Consider the following 15,000-nt stretch of genomic DNA (forward strand, 5'->3'; position numbering starts at 1 on the left):
ATCTAAGTCTTGATTCTCATTTAAAAAATCAAATGAAAAAAAAATAATCAAAGGTCCTATTTCAATTGCGGCATCCTCACTGAAAAATGTCTCCAACACCAAACAGTTTTATACCATAATTTCATTGATTTCAAAAAGGCATTTGACAGAGTGTGGCACGATGGCCTTTGGAACATTCTATGAAACTTCGACTTTGATGAAGGACTCATCCAAACAATAGAAGCTTTGTATGAACAAGCTTCTAGTGCTGTCGTGTGTGATAACCAAGTGGGACACTTTTTAAAAACATATGTTGGTGTCAGACAGGGTTGCATACTGTCCCCAACCTTATTCAATATATTTCTAGAGCAGGTAATGCAAGAAGAATTAAAGTATCACCAACCTACAGTCTCTATAGTGGCAGAAAATTATGCAACCTACGGTTTGCAGATGATATAAACCTTATTGCCCACAGTGAACAAGAATTGCAAGAACTTACTGACCTTTTACACCAAACAGCATCAAGATATGGCATGGAGATCAACACTTCCAAATCCCAGATCCCAGTGAACAGCCAAGACAACACTAGAACACAAATGATCGTGAATGGTGAAACTCTTCAAGAGGTAACATCCTTCAGATACCTTGGCGTGCTGCTCACTGATGACGGAACAAGCACGTCAGAAATAAAAGCTAGACTGGGCATGGCTACTGCAGCAATGGCAAGAATAAATAGAGTCTGGAAAAGCAACATAAACTTCAAGACAAAGCTTAAACTATTTAGTTCTCTGGTACTGTCTGTACTCCTCTATGGTTGCGAGGCGTGGACCATGAATGCTGACACAGAAAGGAGAGTTCGCGCATTTCAACTCAAAGGCTACCGAAAACCACTAAAAATATCATATTTGGAACATAGGACCAATTTAAGTGTTCTGGACGAAGTAAAAGAACTGGCAGGAAAGCAAGAACCACTACTTGCAATGGTAAAGAGAAGGAAATTGCCTTGGTTTGGTCACCTCGTAAGACACAAAAGTTTATGCGACAATATTGCAGGGCACAGTAGAAGGCTGCCGACAAAGCGGAAGACAGAGGAAAGTGTGGCAGGACAACATTAAAGATTGGACAGGATTGACGTGGAACAATCTAATGAGGAAGGCCCAAGACCGTAATGAGTGGCGTCGAATCGTGAAGTCTGCATCCCGAGAGTCCCCCCGACGACCAACCGGCCATGGGATAGAGTGAGATTGTGAGGAAAAAAAATAAACACAGTAAGTCCCAATGTGAAAGGGTTAAAAATAGACGCTATAACACTTCCTGGATTTTAACAGTTGGCAGTGTCTTCAATAAAAAAAACAGCTGGGCTTTGTAATTTCTAAGTACGCAATATGTGTAGTTATGTTATGTTAAAGGGCATGTAAGTCCACGTAAGTATGGTTTGTGTGTGTGTGTGTGTGTGTGTGTGTGTGTGTGTGTGTGTGTGTGTGTGTGTGTGTGTTTGGTGGGGGGTGAGACAGATTGGGCGGAAGGCGGGATGGAGTAAGGTAATTTTAAGTTGTATCAGAATTCATGAGTGTGAGTTAGTTTGTGTTTGTGTGTGTATGTGTGTGTGTTAGAGAGAGCAGAGAGAGAGAGAGAGAGAGAGAGAGAGAGAGAGAGAGAGAGAGAGAGAGAGAGAGAGTCTGAGGTAAAGGGAGGGTAGAGAGCGAGAAGGAAATGGAGATAGAGTCTGTTTGTTTGTTTGTTTGTGTGTGTGTGTGTGTGTGTGTGTGTGTGTGTGAGAGAGAGAGCGAGAGCGGCAGACGAAGAGAGAGAGAGAGAGAGAGAGAAGAGAGAGAGAAGAGAGAGAGAGAGAGCGGCAGACGAAGAGAGAGAGAGAAGAGAGAGAGAGAGAGAGAGAGAGAGAGAGAGAGAGAGAGAGAGAGAGAGAGAGAGAGAGAGAGAGAGAGAGGATTACGTTAGTTCATTGTTGTCCCTTGTTTAAAATCGGAAGAAGATTATTATACATGGTGCTATATTTAAACGTTATTCGTGGAAACTCTTGAACTACGCTAATCAATGACAGCTGACTTTGTGTGTATATATTATATGTGAACCATCTCCTCGAAACGGGATCTTTGCGATGCTGTTTAGACTCTAAGAACAGATTTCGATGTAAAAAAAAAGATAATATGAAATTTTGGTAAAGTTTATAATATTATGTTTTATTGAAGACGACGTGTACTTATTTGCAGGCCTGATAACCCAATTCTTTATGGGCTCAGTGTTGTAATGGGATCTCAAAAAATGACGGAATACATTATGGTCCATTACAACAATGTTAATCTAGGATCCATAAGTGGGTTCGGGTTCCAGACCTGCATATATGTAAACGTTGATTGAAGACAATTGACCTGATAGTTTCTTAACCAGTTAACTGCCGTACTATGGAAAAAACACATATTCAAAATTTGGCCAGAAAACTCGTTCTTCAAATATCGATCGATTTAAAGGACCCTCATCTTGGCAAAAACTATCAAACCTGGGACGAAGGAAGACTTTTGCGAAGTCCCATGTTTGACAGTATTTTGCCAAGATGAGGTTAATTTAAATCTATCGATATTTGAAGGACGAGTTTTCTGGCCAAAATTTTAAATAAGGGCTTTTCTAAATTAAGGTTATTTCAGGCTTGCCTGCGACTACGGACATTTCGTAGAACCATGGATTTTTGTCTCCAAACCGACAATTATAAATACAATATCTTTGGTTCAATAAAAATTCTTAGAAAAAAAATAGCTTTGTTGCCGTAGCGAGTCTACAAGGGAGTTAAAAGCGATATTTTGACATATTTTGACATTTTGGGGGGTAGCGTGGCGCAGCGGTACGGTCTTTGCTTCGAGGCACCGAGTTCGATCACCCGCCGCTGCGCTGTGTGGCCTTGAGTAAGTCACCTAGCCCTAGCTCAATTTGCGGCGCTGCACTGCGGCTGACGTCTGGGTTATTCAGGTCTTTCCTTGGAATAGACTCTAGAGAAAAAACAATTCCAATAGGGAATGAATAAAGAGCACTTTCTTTATTTATTTATATTGGGGTCGAAGTGGCCGAATGGATAAGGCATTGCACTGTGACCCCGTAAGGTCCCGGGTTCGAGCACCGCTTCAGGCATTTTCGTTATTTTCCATGATCCTAAAATTATTAACCCCCGATTTGCTCACTTGGACAACATGGCTGATTCCTGGAGACATCAGACATCTTGTATGATGAATTATCTATATTCCTTCATGGAATGCCTAGCAGATGACATCTTATGATGTTTTTGCGGAGGGGCATTTATTTTGTCTATATTGATAAATTGGTAATTTTTTTCTAGTAGTTCTAATGTCTAACATGTTAAAACCCCTGAAAACGACGAATTTCTGGCCAAATTTTAAATAAGGGATTTTCTAGATTAAGTCTGGTAAATGGCCAAAGTGACACAAACTAAACTCACCTATTTCCGGTCTTATAACAATAAAATTACTATTTAAGACTGCCTGCTACTACGAATATTTAGTAAAATTACAGATTTTTAGCTCCAAATCAACAATTATTAAATATAAAGATCTTTGATTCAATGAAACTTCTTGAAAAAAAAATCTTTGTTGCCGTAGGTAGTCTATAAGGGAGTTAAATGCAAATATTATTTAAAAATTGAACTTTTAAATAGGGAATTGCCCACTAGACGTGCTCAAAGCGCTTTCCAAAGGGTCCCTGGCCAACAGCAACACTTAACATGTAGGATATCTTATGATGTTTTTGCGGAAGGGCGTTTAAAAAAAATGTTTATATTGACAAATTGGTAATTTTTTTCTAGTTCTAGTATGCGGCTATGTGGTCTAGTGGTATGACACTCGCTTTCGGATCGGAAGGTCATGGGTTCGAGCCTCGCGCTCGGCACATAGTTGAGTCCTTGAAAAAGACTTTACTCACATTCTCTCACCGTACTCAGGTGGAAAATGAGTACCTGGCCTTTAACAGCGTTGTCTTTGTCGAAAAATTGTAATATCGCCTAATAGGCGTTATGTCCCGTCTTACATGTTAAATGTTGCTGTTGACCAGGGACCTCTTGTAAAGCGCTTTGAGCACATTTAGTGGATATTGCTCTATATAAAAGCTCAATTTAAGAACAATTTAATTTTAGTAATCTAACCCCTGGAAACGACGATTTTCTTCACGTCCAGGAAGGCAGGTCTACTATTCGTACTTGGGTTACCTTGACATAGTACCGTTTAAGGGCGATGAGTCACATATCAATCCTTTAAAAATAAACTGGGAGTGGCGATTAAGACCTGTTATATTAATCACCGTTTATTGTTTTCGTTTTTTCAATGAGTATATTATTATTATCTGGCTTTGTATGTTCTCATTTAACGTCTATAAAACAGGCGGCGGTTCGAAAATTTGTGGATTATAGAATTTATTTTGTTTTGTTTTCTTTTATAAATTTAGTTTTATGATTGTAAATTGAATTTATTGATTGATTAATCTAAGTAGGTCCTTTTGTTGTTGTTGTTGTAATATATATATATATATATATATATATATATATATATATATATATATATATATGCTTTTCCTTTTTTTTTTTTTTTCTTTTTTGTTTTTCTTTTGTTTTCTTGTATTTTGTTGGGGTTCTCGTTCTCTTCTCTCTCTCTCTCTCTCTCTCTCTCTCTCTCTCTCTCTCTTTCTCTATCTCTCTCTCTCTATCTCTCTCGCTTTCTCTCTCTCTCTCTCTCTGTTTTTTTTTGTTTTTTTTTTTTGTTTTTTTTTTTTTGTTAATGAATTTCTTTGTTTGTATTTCGTGGTATTTCCCATCAAACTTTGATGATCAAATATTATGATACTATTATGACCTGTTTATTACAATAGTAGTTGCATCAAGTATCGCTGGCAGGTGGGTTGGTGGAAGTTCCATGGATTTTACGAGGTCTAAATTCGGTTTAATTGTAGTTCTATGAAATTGAATTTCTTGATTGATTTAAGTAGCTTTTATTTCTTTATGTTTCGTTGTAGTTTCCACCAAATATGTCGACAGTGTTATAATTTAACGAGGATCGTGTGAGATGTTTATGACAATAGTTGTATCCAATCCCAATCTAATTCAATCCAATCCATACTGCCTCATCTTCAACACTGAATGAAGACAGACGATACATTTCTTTGTGTTGTGTTGTACCAAATACCGTTGTGGCAATAATCAATGGGAAAAATACATAGAGATTTTTTAAACAACTAAACAAAACAAAACAAAACATAACAAGATGAACATTTGGAATCATTTTCTCTAATGAACGCTGCCTTTTGGCACAATAATAATAAAACGGTCATCTAAGAATGCGGTCATTATAATATGAAGGGAAAGGGATCATTTATGTAACGCCTGAACACAACTTCAACACCAAAAGAATCTTGACTTAAAGAAAAGTTTATCGTCTTCAACTTTGCACGCAAAAAGACAGTCTTTGAATATCTTCTTGTTACATAAATATATAATTAGATACAAGATGGATTCTTTTGGTGACGTCACTTCCTCTCCAAATCCGGAAACCTCGCCAACGGTTCCAGGAGTTCAAAATTTAAACACCAACATTGATACTGCTGATGTGATAACCTCTGACCCCAATGTCATCTCCTTTGCTCCCACATTAACCTTTGACCTTTACTCCGCCACCTCTACATATCAAAGAAGCGAAGACATCACTGAGAATTATTTAACTACCAACATGACCAAACAAGATATCCGAGAATACTTAGAACAACTCCAGAATGAAGAATTTAAAGAGTTTATTCCGGCTATGTCTTTCCTTATACTGATAGCTATTGTGGGATTTTTCGGGAACATCCTGGTGCTGATGGTCTACAAATCCAAATTCCACCGGACTCCCACAAGGATCTTCATTATGTCCATCGCTGCCTATGATCTTATTGCTAATGTCGTCTGCATCCCAGGTATGTTATCAAACAGTTCTCTCTGCGTGGGGTTCCTGACCTCCCATAATGGGCAGTGAGGCACTTACTGTGTCTTCTGTCACCCTATATCTGGTTTCCAACTTGCTTTCTGTCTTTGTCTTGGAATGAGATTATTTATTTTTGTTCTGACCCTGGCCAGAGTCCTTGGCTGGGAGGGAAACAGTTGAATGTATAGTTATAGTTTTTGGGATATATTTTTTTCTCCCTTATAAATCATCTCATAGGATTTGTAAACATTTGAGTGTATTCCTCTTAGTGGGGACTTGTGCTGGTACCTGGTTGAGACATTTAGCTGATATATAACTAATTAGACAGATAGTGTGCTCTTGTAATCTACATCTGTTTCCTATTTGAACCATTTCTCCTTGTCTTACTTTTTCCTCAAGTCCTTTTAATTGTTTATCTAGAATGATTTTACTGTCTAATTTTCTTCCTTTTTACTGGCGCTGATAATATGACCTAAATGTGTTGCATGCGCCGCAAAACCCTTAAAAACAAACGAACAAAAAATCAGTTCTCTCAATTTTTATCATTGTGTAACGCTGCTACTTTAAACACATGGCGATATTACAATTTTTTTTCCGACAGAGACAGCGTTGTTGACGGCCATGTGCTCATTTTACACCTGAGCATGGTGAGAGAATGTGAGTAAAGAGTCTTTTCCAAGGACTCAACTATGTGCCGAGCGAGTCTCGAACTCATGACCTTCCTATCAGAAAGCGAGTGTCATACTACAAGACCACATAGCCGCACATTGATAGGCCGTATGGCTCTGAAATAGGTACTCGGTTTTTATTGATGCTATGATAAATACTCATGGCATCCGCCAGTCGGATATCGCTTACAAACACACAAAAACTGTGTGTGACCTTGACCTTTATAATCTAATAGGAATGAAAAGTCGTGACATCAAACTATCTACTCTTTTGGTTCCTAAATCCTTGAGAGTGTGTTTGTAACCAATCCTTCGAAGTACTATAGTCAGATTTCTTATAAGAGGCGAGCGCGTCATTTTCTTCGTTCTCTCAGCTGTCCCTCAATGCTGCATAGCTGCAAAAATTTGTATGAACCTCTGAATCAATTTGTCTTAATAAAAAAATAGGTTTTCATGAATTTTTTAACAATAGGAAATGATTTTGCATATCACAGCTATATCAAAGTCGATAACTAGTAAGGATCAGAAATCATTTGATGATTTACAGTGTCAAAATATGACTCTTCCGCTTATCCAATTTGAAGAAATTTGTTTAAATCGAATGTTCGGTTAATTGAAACTTATATGACGTACGTACTGAATATAAAGGAACGAATGGTATTCCTTAACTATCAGACTCATCTTCATTATATAACTTTCAATATACATTACTGATGACTGCAAATGAAAGTGAACATTACGCGCTTCCAACATTATTTTGAATTCAAAAGTTTGAGAACTAGCTTGTGTATATGCCAAAGAGGAATACATACATTTATCAAGGTTATGCATTTTTGTACAGAAATGTGAATAATAAATATTGTATTTGGAGCGCTTGGGTTGAAGTTGGTTTGTTAACAAATAACTTCTCCACCGGTGACGTCCAATCAAGGGACGCTACTCTTTGTGGTGTAGCAAATACATATGTAAAGGCTTGTGATCTTATATAGCGATTTTTATTGCGTTGTTTAACAATCCAACTTACATTTTCACAAATTGCAACCAAACAAATTCTATGTCCAAAAATATTCAAATAAAAGATGGTGAGTACATAAGGTTTAAAGTGTGCAGCTCATGGTCAAGTTGAATGCAGAATCAAAAGGTAGAATGAGAATCCTCTCGTTTTCCTCCAAACATCCTCTTTTATCCCTATCAAAATTTTACCCACAGTTCCATTGTTTCCACGCCCCCTTGCAGTTATTGACAGTTCCCTGTCAGTCTATAATCCAACCCCTAAGAGTAAGACCAAATCATAATCAAACCTGAAACGTCAATTCCTACATATTGATGTTAAACCCCGCCTTTTATGATATAACATTATTTTGATAAATGCCCTTTCACCTGTTTCAACACCCCTAAACCAATTTAAGAATGATTGATTAAATAGTACTCAACATGATAACCTGTCCAGTAACTTTGACACAAACGGTCTCAAGTAACCTGGACATAAAACTGCGCACACGTGTCATGCGTCTCAAATAGCTTGGACATAAAACTGCCCACACGTGTCATGCACTGACCAAGCTTAACTGATATGCCTGCACTATGTACTCACTAAACCCATTTGCTGATATATATATAATTGACAGTTTTGCACCAAATTTCTTAGATAACCTTTTGCATAGGCTTACTCTCTTACATACGCCCCTTTCTTAGAATTTAAATTGACTTAAAACAATTTCAATTAAAAAATAACAGTAAGAGATTAAATATATATCTAATGTCGAACTAAAATGCAATAAACAAATGTAAGAAATAGTCTATATTTTTTAAAATGACAAATACTTATACCAGTTAAACATTTAACAACTTTAAACTTTAAATTCAAAAACACCAAAGTTGATTACAACATTCATATATATCGATTATAGGTTTTAAAGTATTAAATTCACAAACATCAATTTTGATTACAACATCTAGATAGATATATATCGATTATAGGTTTTAAAGTATTAAATTCACAAACATCAAATTTGATTACAACATCTAAATAGATATATATCGATTATAGATTCTTTTTTCTTTCAAATTACAACATCAAATCTATCAAAAAGAGATTAAAATTTAGATTTACCAACACCAAAATTGATTAAAACATTTATATTTATCGATTAAACTTTTTTAAAGTATTACAACATCGACAGTAAGATATCATTTATTTAAAAATTCAAAGAAAAAGTATCTTTTCACCTTAAATTCCATCTTCATAGCAATAAAAGTGTTTAATTCTCGTCATATCCCATCACACATACATATTATTGCGTGAAAAAGGATGGTTCAATTTCCATTTGTGATATACTCACGTTATCTTATTCAATCTCAAATTCAACTCTATACGACATGGGTGATAATCTCAGCTTCCATGTATGTCTACTCATTTACTGACATATCAAAACCAGTACCTTGTATATTCCCTTATATTGTATGATTCCATTTAAACAACATTATTACATTAATTCCTACTTATAATATGTGGTACAAATAATGTATTATAGACATCTAGATCCATATACGAAGGATTACATTTCAATTAGTAATAAAAAAAATATTTAAAAATAAATCATAATAATAGCATTATCATCATCTTAAAATTCAAGTTGAAGTTATTATCATTCATTGTTCATTGTTGGTGTTTCAATTTTTAAGCTTTTTAAGTCATGAGGGTGTAGTTTACAACTACATTGAAATCAAATTGTTCTTTGTGGTCATCCATCAGAGGTCACATTTCTCAGTAATCCGTTCGTTTCTAGAATGTTCATCCTGTAAAAATTGTCAGTAATTGTTAATGAAGTCATTGTATCCATTTAGAATGAGTTTTCATGTAATGAAAAAAATATATCAACTATAAGAGTTGAGGTGTTTGCATCTAGTCTACGTGTTGCATTGTTGTGTGTGTTGTGGTCACTGAATAGCCCAAGTGTCATAAATTCACTTTATTTATTGGTAATTAATTAAAAACTTTTTCCTCTGTAAATGTCTTAGAATTATCACAATAATGTCTTCACATTCAAATATTTAGCGTTGAATAAATAATCAAACAATAGTCTGTCCGGCTTGTTCACATCACATATTTAGTGTTAAGTAAATAATCAGTCATTAGTCTGTCCGACTTATTCATATTTAGTACAGTGTAAATAACTAAATAAGTAAAATCTAACACAGCATGTGATTGTGGGCTGTTACTAAAGTGACCAACTTTTGCAATTAGTGTGTTGTATTTGTTCGAGTCTTTTGAATTGGGACGAAAAAAGACTCTACAGGTAGCAAACGTATGCTTAACCTGTTGGGTTGTTTCTTGGTCTTGTGACGTCGCTGTAATCCATTCATCTCCGGCATCTGGGTCGATTCTCCTCGTAGATATTTGTGGTTGTCTTGTGTATACGTTGAGTCTCATTGTAGATGAAATTGTAAAAATTCAAGATTAACTGTGTGCGAGATCTTGAATTTAAATGAAGTTTGACTTATCCAGCAAGTCAAAAGAAAGTTGTGAACTCAGCCATGTGTTGACAAAGAGTTCGTGTGTAGTAGTCGACAGAGGTCGTGTGTTGTAATTGTCTGTGTTTGTTGATCGAGTTTTGATGAGGTGGCATGTGAGTACACACCAGGTAGATGATGTAATCTGTAGAGTACCGGTGGGTGACGTGAGTCCAAACACCAGGTAGATGATGTAATCTTGCAGAGTTCCGGTGGGTGATGTGAGTCCACACACCAGGTAGATGATGTAACAATAACGTAGTCTAGTAGTGTATGTAGTAGGGTCGAATAAGGTCAACAAATTTTCGTTATTTGAACGCAGGTTGTTGAATATCATACGATAATGAATCCAAGGAAATCGCTCATGTGGCGTTTTGCGATACTTTTTCCTGCATTGTCTTATATACATATATAGCCTTTATCTTTTACAATGATACTAAGACAGGCGTTATTATAATATTCAATGTTTATAAGTTGTAGATATGGGTGCTGCACACTTGTATATTGACATAAGTTTAAATTTGAATACGCTCACCACTGCACATGAAGGAAGTAATATTGTTCACAATTTGACATCATTTTGTACAAACAATCGTATCTTGAACGTTTATGTAATTATTGATGTCGTACATCGTTGGGTATTGTTGTCGTAGAAGTGAATACAAGTAATCCAATTGTTCAGTAAATAATGTAAATATAAAAAAGGTTCATGGAAGAAATCTGTGTTGATACAGATATTATTTTATGAATTCTGTCAAGTTTGTATAAGTTGAAAGGTACGATGTAATTGAGGTTGTTGTGTAGTTTGTAGTCTGTAGATTGTGTTGATTCTGGACGTATCAATGACGTAGTGGTTGTCGAGATTGTTACTCCATTTCAAGGTATCCGTGGATAGACCAAAGGGATTAGGACATTTCCCGACCTCTGTTGTGGCTGTGTTTGAGTTGCCTCTGTCGTTGTCATCAGCGTTCCCGTTATGACTGATGGTTGCAAGTGTCCTCTTTCGTGATGACTGTATCATGTTTTAGTGCAAACACTACTTCTGCCTTTGATTAACTCGAATTATTCCCCTTAGAAAATCCCTAATTTAATGAAATATGATTTTGTTTATGTTATCGTAGCACTTCCTACCATTTCAACTGATTGCCGAATGATTACACAGTTAAGATTTGACAATTGAACATAACTTCTTCTTCAACTCAGTTACACATTGTATGATATAAATGTTAAATTCAAACCACGCAGTAAATATTGATTACAATTACAACAGCAAATCGATAGGAGAAAAATATGATAATCAAAATATTCGCAGAAACGATATACACTCTGGTCAATAAAAATTCAATGTTTCGCGCCTTTGCCCTCGGCTTATAATAATATTCATATAACTCATTGCGATGTAATCTCGCGCCTCTTAATATAGCATTGATAAATGTGTGCGCTTTAACCAAGCGCCTCGTATTTATAAAAATTCTCCGCCTTCTGCATCATTTCATAATGTTCAACCATGCGCTTTAATCAAACGCAAAATAAAATATTCCCGAACGCCTCATTCCTGCGTCTCGTAATTTAAACCGTGTGCACTTTAATTACCGCGTCTTACATCACTGCGCTTATTTACCCGTCATTTACAGCATTTTACCGTATGGGTTACTTATAATTCGCTGATTCTTAACAAGTTAACCACTTGTGTCACAAATATTATCAGCTCACATGACATGATAATGCATTTTCAATATTTTGTTATTCTTCCGTAATAACATTTTAACTCCCATTACAAGACAATAGTCTTTCATAATAATTAATACTCCGTCATTTTATTTGTTCTCCGACTTTAAACCAAAAGTCCGTTATTCCGTTATTATGAGAATATGTCTCCTTTTAAAAATCACGACGAAACGCGTTTCAAAACAAAACTAAACAAAACAACGATTGACTCATATTCCGCATAAATCATTTCAACTTAATTTCCAGTGATAAAATCCAAATGTCTTATGTAATCTATTATAACGCCATGTCTCATTACACAAGTAAATAAGCTCTGTTGTCGATTACTTGGCTGCGTTAACCACACATTTATTACCAAGAATACAAACAGATATAAAACTTTTCTCTTTGTCATGAACCCATGAATCTCAAAGAGTCAATATCAACTTACCAATTCATCCCTACCGACGGGAGAAAAATATAATCAATGATGTTGTAATATAACAATAAATACCATAAGACATTTTTCAATTATCAAAACTTATAATTTACGTGTTGTTATTGCCATCATCTTCTTGAGTCATTTTGACAGAAAATAAAACGTAACAACATTAAAGAATGACCAACTGTCATGTAATTCCAACAATAACAGACAAAAATTGAAATAAAAATCGACACATCTTTGTTACTGATATTAACAAAACATTGCCATCAACGGTACAAATTAATATTCGAAGAACTATTCCGAAACGCTTGATTGTAAGTAAACGCATTATTATTTATTTTGAAAAATAAAACGCACTAAAATATTCATTTAAATTCTGCAATTTTTCATTTTCATCTCTCCCTCTCTTATTTTTAATTAAATAAAATACGTTTAGCATCAATGGGATGTTATTATTATTATTATTATTATTATTATTATTATTATTATTATTATTATTATTATTATTATTATTATTTTGCCGTTCTGTAATATATTGTTTTTAGTTTCTAAATATAATATATTGCCTTATATTTTTTAATTTTCCTTTTTTATCTATGGTTTTTATTTTCAACATTATGTCGTTTATTTTTTTAAATATCGTCTTTTGTCAGAATTTTAGGAATCATCTATAATTTCAATATTTTTTTTCATATTTCAATACAAAATAATTCCACTACTTCACCTTCAAAATTGATATTCATTTTCTTTCCCAAATAAAACTATTTTCCTATCTGTTCACAATTTTCACTTCAAAATTCGAGTCTCACAAAAACTTTAATAGATGTTAACACCGCAACAATATACATTTCTTGTGTATCCATGGTTCGGAATAATAACATCTTTACATCCTGGTACCATCGCTCCAAATAAGATATATAAGAATCCTGAGTCACGACACCAAATTAGATACATATGTGGTGTAGCAAATACATATGTAAAGGCTTGTGATCTTATATAGCGATTTTTATTGCGTTGTTTAACAATCCAACTTACATTTTCACAAATTGCAACCAAACAAATTCTATGTCCAAAAATATTCAAATAAAAGATGGTGAGTACATAAGGTTTAAAGTGTGCAGCTCATGGTCAAGTTGAATGCAGAATCAAAAGGTAGAATGAGAATCCTCTCGTTTTCCTCCAAACATCCTCTTTTATCCCTATCAAAATTTTACCCACAGTTCCATTGTTTCCACGCCCCCTTGCAGTTATTGACAGTTCCCTGTCAGTCTATAATCCAACCCCTAAGAGTAAGACCAAATCATAATCAAACCTGAAACGTCAATTCCTACATATTGATGTTAAACCCCGCCTTTTATGATATAACATTATTTTGATAAATGCCCCTTTCACCTGTTTCAACACCCCTAAACCAATTTAAGAATGATTGATTAAATAGTACTCAACATGATAACCTGTCCAGTAACTTTGACACAAACGGTCTCAAGTAACCTGGACATAAAACTGCGCACACGTGTCATGCGTCTCAAATAGCTTGGACATAAAACTGCCCACACGTGTCATGCACTGACCAAGCTTAACTGATATGCCTGCACTATGTACTCACTAAACCCATTTGCTGATATATATATAATTGACAGTTTTGCACCAAATTTCTTAGATAACCTTTTGCATAGGCTTACTCTCTTACTCTTCCGCTAATCTCATTCCCTATAAACAGCATTCATTGATAATATGATAATTTTTAATATAATCACCATTTCAAATTATTTAAAGCTGGAGATTTCATATAAGTCTTCGGTAATTGGGTTCAATAGTCTGATGTCACGCAGCCCAGCAACAAAAAAATCGGTACTTTTCATTCTTCATGCTGGCTAGAACTTTTCATATGTCTTGTGATCAGAATGTTTAAAAGTCAAAACATGATCAGATTTATAATGTTTTCCCCCCCTCTGAATACGCTTTAATGGTCGTCGGAGAAATATTTCATAAGGGCGTCCGCCATTGTTCCGATAGTTTAGAGCGAGTTACTAAGTTACCATGCGTCATTACGAGGAAAGTGACGTTACGACTGTTGAAGCGTATTGCGACATGATGTAGATAGATAATATGCAATAAATTCAAAATTGGATGCAAACTACATAAGGTGTAGGTTTATAACAGTTAAAGTGGATTGCTTTAATTCGGAAACTTGTATGAAGTGAACTCATAATCACTAGCCGGAACTACCGTGTCAACACGAGATATTTTTGGAAATACGATCAATTCATCTCTAACTTTGTGGTGCGTGACTTGTTTACATATTTAACAGTGTACAATCTCTAACTTTACAAATGAGGACAGAGAAAAAACGTGAGTAAAGAACATTTTACAAGGACTCAACTGACTATGCGCTGCTCGGGACTCGAACCCAGGACCTTCCGATCGACGGCAGGTGTCATACCACTAGACCACATAGCCATACTACTGAGACAAAGAGCCACACCTATACTACAATAGCACCATGACTCATCCCTTCACAAAAAGGCGTGGCAAAAGTCGATGGCTTAAAATAAAAAGATGCTGTGCGTTTCGGTAAAATACTCACAACATCTCCCAACCGATTATAAAGTACCAACACATAAAGCTATGTGTCACCTTCAGCTTTTATTTTGATTCATAGGATTTAGCGAGAACTAATCATTAAAATGGTTGTCTAAAAACAATAACAAAGAAC

The 15,000-nt window shown here is 35.3% G+C and overlaps 1 protein-coding gene across 5 annotated transcripts in view; it reads left to right on the plus strand.

Annotated features, from left to right (window-relative positions):
* Positions 1 to 4,297: 4,297 nt before the first annotated feature.
* The window catches only part of LOC144957044 (uncharacterized), a 25,033-nt gene continuing 14,330 nt past the window's right edge, over positions 4,298 to 15,000 (plus strand). Inside the window, exons 1-2 of one of the 5 annotated variants that reach the window (XM_078887984.1) lie at positions 4,298 to 4,349; positions 5,008 to 5,943. In XM_078887984.1, coding sequence (XP_078744110.1) covers positions 5,499 to 5,943 — 445 coding nt within the window. In that variant the 5' untranslated portion in view covers positions 4,298 to 4,349; positions 5,008 to 5,498. Of the gene's footprint in view, positions 4,485 to 4,863; positions 5,944 to 15,000 lie in introns of all 5 variants that reach the window. The other 4 variants (XM_078887982.1, XM_078887985.1, XM_078887983.1 and 1 more) reach the window with 4 other exon arrangements.

Source organism: Berghia stephanieae, chromosome 11 (assembly GCF_034508935.2).
Source record: "Berghia stephanieae isolate SIO BIC M18660-M18661 chromosome 11, UCSD_Bste_1.3, whole genome shotgun sequence".
In the NCBI taxonomy this organism is placed as follows: domain Eukaryota; kingdom Metazoa; phylum Mollusca; class Gastropoda; order Nudibranchia; family Aeolidiidae; genus Berghia; species Berghia stephanieae.